We start from the raw sequence: 6,677 nt of genomic DNA on the forward strand, positions 1-6,677 counted from the left end.
GGAGGAGGAGGAGGAGGAGGAGGAGGAGGCCAGGATGCGGCCGTTACCTGGTGGAGTTTAGGGGCTGCCCTTCATCGCTGGTGCTCAGGTCCAGGCTGTCGCTGCTGATGTTGGCCGAGCTCTGCTTGAAGGACTCCCGGCCCTTCAGGCTCTCCAGGGCCGCCTGGACCTTGCCCTGCTCCCGAAGCTGCCGGTCCGAGAAGTCCAGCTAGAGGGGGGGGGGGAGTATGGGTAGAATTAGAAGCAGAAGCCCCAGAGAGGGAAGGAGAGGCTTGGCAGACCCACCACAGAGCCCATGGGGCACATCTCAATGCAGAACTCCTGCCGAAGGTTGTCCTCAACGCAGCACCGTTCGTTTAGTGACCACTTGAAGTTGCAACCGCACTGGAAAAAGTGACCGGCAACTGGATCTTTGCACCATTCCCCCCCCCCCAGTCACAGGATCACAATTCGGACATTTGGAAACAGATTCACACTTATGACGGTTGTGGTGTCACATGACCCCCCCCCCCTTTTGCATCCTTCTGACCAGGAAAGTCAATGGGGGAGCCGGATTCACTTAACAACCGTCTGAGTAACTTTAAAACTGCAGCGACTCCCTTAACGACCGTGCCAAGAAAGGTCGTAAAACGGGGCAGCTCGCCTTTTTCGCCGAGCCCTGAAGGCTCATCTATTCCGTGCAGCCGGCCTGGCGTAGTTTGATTATGTTTTAGTGGGGGTTTTGTATGGGGTACTTTTAGAGCAGGCCTGTTATTTAATTTGATTTTAGAACAGAAATTTGTGTATATTTATTGTGGTTTTTATTATTGCCTGTTCACCGCCCCGAGTCCCGTAAGGGAGATAGGGCGGGATATAAATTCAATAAATAAATAAATAAATACTATGCCAGCTGTAGTAATTCATTATTTCTAAGTTTTTAATCTTCATACGTCCGTTCGAATATTTAAGAGCTTTTTTCTTTTTTTTTTTCTGTTATCCTTTATTTTCTCTCTTTTAGTGATTCTTCTTTCTCTCCTTTTCTGGAAATGCATGAATGCTTACTCTTGGGTGTAAGAAAGCAAGATGTTACTGGATGTGTTTTTTAAAAAGAAAATGAATATTTACAATGGCATTCCTCTCCGTGGCTCTCATTTCACCCATTCACCATCTTTTGATCCATTTATCCCAATGAACTTTGACGTTCTTTGACCAAATATGAGACATTAGCAGTTTTGCAACAGTGGACGATACACGCAGCAACAGTTTTACAACAACTGTCTCGCTTGGCAATGGAAATTTTGGGATCCACTGTGGGACTACCTGCCCTTGGACGCAAAGTCTGAAATTTAAGTGGAACCATCATTTGAAAAAAAAGTTTTAAAAAATAAAACCAAGGCCTTGTAAAGTGGTATTAATACTTCACGTGATCTTAACAGAGGGATAGAATGAAGATCACGGGAAGAGTTAATACCACTTTACAATGCCTTGGTAAGGCCACACTTGGAATCCTGCATCCAGTTTTGGTCACCACGATGTAAAAAAGATGTTGAGACTCTAGAAAGAGTGCAGAGAAGAGCAACAAAGATGATCAGGGGACTGGAGGCTAAAACATATAAGGAAAGGCTGCTGGAATTGGGGATGTCTAGTTTAACAAAGAGAAGGATGAGGGGGGACAGGACAGCAGTCTTCCAGTATCTCAGGGGCTGCCCCAAAGAAGAGGGAGTCAAGCTGTTCTCCAAAGCCCCTGAAGGCAGGATAAGAAGCAACGGGTGGAAACTAACCAAGGAGAGAAGCAATCTAGAACTAAGGAGAAACTTCCTGACAGTGAGAACAATTAACCAGTGGAACAACCTGCCTCCAGAAGCGGTGAATGCTCCAACACGGGAAGTTTTTAAGAAGAGACTGGACAGCCATTTGTCTGAAATGGTATAGGGTTTCCTGCCTGAGCAGGGGGTTGGACTAGATGACCTCCAAGGTCCCTTCCAACTCTTCTCTTCTCTTCTNTAAGGAGAAACTTCCTGACAGTGAGAACAATTAACCAGTGGAACAACCTGCCTCCAGAAGCGGTGAATGCTCCAACACGGGAAGTTTTTAAGAAGAGACTGGACAGCCATTTGTCTGAAATGGTATAGGGTTTCCTGCCTGAGCAGGGGGTTGGACTAGATGACCTCCAAGGTCCCTTCCAACTCTTCTCTTCTCTTCTATTCTATTCTGTATTTCTAATCAAGGAGAGAAGCAACCTGGAACTAAGGAATCCTGACAGTTAGAACAATTAACCAGTGGAACCACCTGCCTCCAGAAGCGGTGAATGCTCCAACACTGGAAGTTTTTAAGAAGAGACTGGACAGCCATTTGTCCGAAATGGTGTAGGGTTTCCTGCCTAAGCAGGGGGTTGGACTAGATGACCTCCAAGGTCCCTTCCAACTTTATCATCATCATTATTATTATTAAAACGATGTATCGCTGGTCTTTCGCCCCCCAAGCAGACCCGCCCGGCTGGCCGTCGTGCCTACCTGCGCCTGCAGGACCCGGACCTGGCTGGTGAGGGTCTTCAGGCTAAGCTCCGACTCGGTGGCCTGCAGGGCCGTGCGCTGCAACTCCTTGGCCAGGCGCTCCGATTCGGCCTTCAGCTCGGCGTTCTCCTTCTCCAGGTGCTGCAGGCCCTTCAGCTTCTCCAGCAGCTCCTGGTTCTGCTGCTTCTTGGCGTCGTAGTGCATCTTCGCCTTCTCCATCTGCGGGCACAGAAAAGGGGCAACGCTCAGCCCGGCCTCGGCTTGACCCTCTCAGTAGGAGCCACGACCCTCAGCTCCGGGCGCCAAGAAAGGTATAGTTTACTACAGGGCTTTTCAACCTTTTCACCCATTGTAGATCTGGTCCATTATATAGCTAGCTTAGGAATTGAGAACTGTGTTAGAGCATTTAGCATTGAAAGGGTTAAACGCTGCCTCCTTAAGAGGTGGCCTCTGGGAAATGTAGTCTAGTTGTTAGTCAGCCCTATATCTCAGGGCTTTTCAACCTTTTCACCCACTGTGCCACTTTTAGGATATGGCAACATCCGAGTACCACCAGTCGCCTAGCAAGGTGTCCAAAACTTGATGACCCCCCCCTCCAAAAAGGAAAAAACTGATGAAGTACAGGTAGTCCTCGACTTACAACAGTTCGCTTAGTGACTGTTCGAAGTTACAATGGCACTGAAAAAAGTGCCCCCCAAGCCACAGCCGAGCAAGACACCTGCCTGCCCGCCCGGCTGCGCTCTTCCTCCTGTCCGAGGTTTCCATAGTTGTGAGCATTTCTGTTGGGGATTGGCAGTGGGGGTGGGGTGGGGGGGTGTTTGGTTTTTATTCCCCCCCCGTCTGCTGGGTGGTTGCAGCAGGTTTTGGTCCCTTCACATGACCCTGGGACACTGGGACCGTCATAAATATGAATCAGTTGCCAAGCATCTGAAGGTAAATCACAAGACCCTGGAGAGGCTGCAACATTCCAGCTGATCGGCGCTTCTTCTGGGCTCAGCAGAAGCACCAGGATCAGCACCGAGCTCCAGCTGGATCCTGGCGCTGATCCTGGCGCTTCCACTGAGCCCTGACAGCCCTGCAGCTCCAGCCGTCTCTCGCTCAGGCTTGTGCGGTGCTGCCCCCGGTTCAGCCCATTCCCCTCCCCCGCTACCACTTTTCTAGGATGGTTGCATGCCAGGTGCCAAAGTACCACAGGTGGAACCCGTACCACTGGTTGAAAAGCCATGGTTTACTACACCTCAAGTGAATTACAGGAATGCAAAGCTGGAACTGTCTAACTTTTCCTTCCCTTAGCTGCTTTTCGAACAATCAACGATCCCAGCCGGTTGACCTTGAAGCAGCATCTCAGGGCAGATGCAGTGAACTTTTAGTTTCCCTTGAATCCTCCCTCCTCACACCGAGCCGATGGCAGGCTGGCACCGGGTGACAGTGAACTGCAAGTGTGAGTTGTCAGCGGACCCGACCCCCTTGAGCTTTCATCAAGGGGGTCCCTCCTGCAAGCCCTCCCTTCCCCCTGGCATGGGGTGGGGGAGATGGCGGCAGACGCCCGGGGTCCTACCTGAGCCTTGTAATGCTCGGCGGCCTGTTCCTTCTGCACCAGCTGGGCCTGGAGGTCCGCCGTCTTCTCCTTCAGCTGCTTCATCTCCGAACGGAGCTCCTCTTCACGCGCCTGCGGAGGGGGGAGGCACAACTCACACCATCTCAGAGAGGGAAGCGTCCCTTCTTTCCGAGCCCACTCAGGCCCCCGGGCCTCTTTGGATGTTCCTTCCGCTCCAGGATTGAAGGCTTCAACGTCAGGTCCGGCAGGACGCAGAGTTCTCCTCCTGCCTCCGGACCTCAGCCCCCTTTCTCCGGGGGCTCAGACAGACCCCTCCCCCAGGGCTCTTCGTTTCCCTTTCGGCCTCGCAAGAAGGGCGGGACCGACCCACGTTAAAAGATCAAGCAGCTGTGACGTGCTCAGTTGCTTCTGGGCCCAATTCAAGAGGTTGGTGATGACTTTCGAAGCAATTCAGCTCACCGGTGGGGGGCTTTCAGAGAGAAGATGCTCCCCTGGGGCCCTGTCCTTGAGGAAGCAAGGAAGAGGGTGGCCCCGGGTCAATCCTTCTCTCCGGAGGTCCCAACGGGATGGGAACCTTGCCCCTCCCCCCAGAGCTTCACCAGGCCCCTTCCCTCTTGGCTTATAGAGACAGAATAACAGAGTTGGGAAGGACCTTGGAGATCTTCTAGTCCAGCCCTCTGCTCAAGGCAGAGAGCCTGTTCCATTCCAGATAAATGGCTGTCCAGTCTTTTCTTTAAAGCCTCCAGTGATGGAGCACTCACAACTCTTGGGAGGCAGGCTGATCTGATCTGTCTGTCTGTCTCTATCATCCATCCATCCATCCATCCATCCATCCATCCATCCATCCATCCCTATCTATCTATCTATCTATCTATCTATCTATCTATCTATCTATCTATCTATCTATCTATCTATCTATCTATCTATCTCTACCTACCATCTCCATCCATCCATCCACCCATCCATCCAATCTATCTTATCTATCATCTATCTCTACCTACCATCTCCATCCATCCATCCACTGATCTATTGATTTATCCAACCATCCATCCATCTCTACCTACCATCCATCCATCCATCTATCCATTTATCTATCTACCAATCTATCTATCTATCCATCTCTCTCTCTCTCTCTCTCTCTCTCTCCCTACCTACCTACCTACCTACCTACCTATCTCTACCTACCATCATCTCCATCCATCCATCCAATCTGTTCCTTCTGGAAAATTATCTTTTCTCTCTCTCTCATATGTATCTTACAGTATCTAAATCATAGACTCCTAGGACTGGAAGGAACCTAGGAGATCTTCTAGTCCAACCCCTGCTCAAGCAGGAGACCCTCTACCATCCTGGATAAGTACGGTTCTCCAATCTTTTCTTGAAAACCTCTGGATTCGTTTCAGCTGACTTTGAGGAATGAAATCCATTTAGGTCAGCTGCTAGGGGTGGGTTGTTATTTTATTTTAGCTTTATGAGGAAGTTCGGCTGTCGCGTTTTTCATGAATGAAGGCAAATATATTTTGCATCGCAACGCCCAGAGGCTACCACACGAGGACAAATCATGCATTGTAAAGATCACTTGGAGGCAGGAGATACTTCCGATGTAATCTACCGGGTCCCCTGCATGGACTGTCCCTGTGACTATGTAGGACAGACGGGGAAGACGCTAACCACCAGACGGCAAGAACACAAGCAAAGCGGTCAGACGAGCAGACCCGAGCTCATCGGTAGCCTCACATTGCAATGAACAAGGGCATAATTCAACTTCACAGCTACTAAGATTGTCGGCTGAGCAGGGACCAAAATAGCCAGTGAAATGATGGAAGCCTGGGAAAAGGGCCCCTTGTCAGTCAAGAGTGCTGATTTATCACCAGCTTATCAGGTATTTGGGAGCTGAGGGCTTGGAGGCAACAAGGAAAGAAAAGCCAGCCATCAACACAACAATCAGCCAACAGGAAGGCATCGCATAAATACGGTGCGACTTGAACACTGGGCGCTATCTAACAAAATGAAATTCAAGGGTGAAAAAAGTAAAGGTTCTACATTTAGGCAAGAAGAACCAAATGCACAGGTATAGTATAGGCCTAGGGGGTACCTTGCTCAATAGTAGTAACTGTGAGAGGGATCTCGGAGTCCTAGTGGACAATCCCTTAGATATGAGCCAGCCGTGTGCTGCAGCTGCCAAAAAGGCCAACACAGTGCTGGGCTGCATTAACAGAGGGATAGAATCAAGATCACGCGAAGGGTTAATACCACTTTACAAGGCCTTGGTAAGGCCACACTTGGAATACGGCATCCAGTTTTGGTCACTGCGATGTAAAAAAGATGCTGAGACTCTAGAAAGAGTACAGAGAAGAGCAACAAAGATGATTAGGGGACTGGAGGCTAAAACATACAAGGAAAGGATGCTGGAATTGGGTATGTCTAGTTTATTTATTTATTTATTTATTTATTTATTTATTATTTCAATTTATATCCCGCCCTTCTCCCGAAGGACTCAGGGCGGCTCACAACATTATTAAAACAAAGAAAGACCCACACACCCCACCGAATAAAACCAAATTAAAACCAAAATTTTTGTGTTGTGATAATTAAAATTTCTAAAAAACCCAGTTTAAAAATCCTCC

General features: G+C 49.3%; 1 protein-coding gene across 1 annotated transcript in view; it reads right to left on the reverse strand.

Moving 5' to 3' along the window:
• The window catches only part of LOC107299896 (nuclear mitotic apparatus protein 1-like), a gene marked incomplete at its 5' end in the record, with an annotated part of 19,250 nt that overhangs the window by 10,597 nt on the left and 1,976 nt on the right, over positions 1 to 6,677 (reverse strand). Inside the window, 2 exons of the mRNA XM_015829240.1 lie at positions 2,493 to 2,711; positions 4,051 to 4,161. Coding sequence (XP_015684726.1) covers positions 2,493 to 2,711; positions 4,051 to 4,161 — 330 coding nt within the window. The remainder of the gene's footprint in view (positions 1 to 2,492; positions 2,712 to 4,050; positions 4,162 to 6,677) is intronic.

Source organism: Protobothrops mucrosquamatus, unplaced genomic scaffold, assembly GCF_001527695.2.
Source record: "Protobothrops mucrosquamatus isolate PMUCROS unplaced genomic scaffold, P.Mucros_1.0 scaffold5680, whole genome shotgun sequence".
In the NCBI taxonomy this organism is placed as follows: domain Eukaryota; kingdom Metazoa; phylum Chordata; class Lepidosauria; order Squamata; family Viperidae; genus Protobothrops; species Protobothrops mucrosquamatus.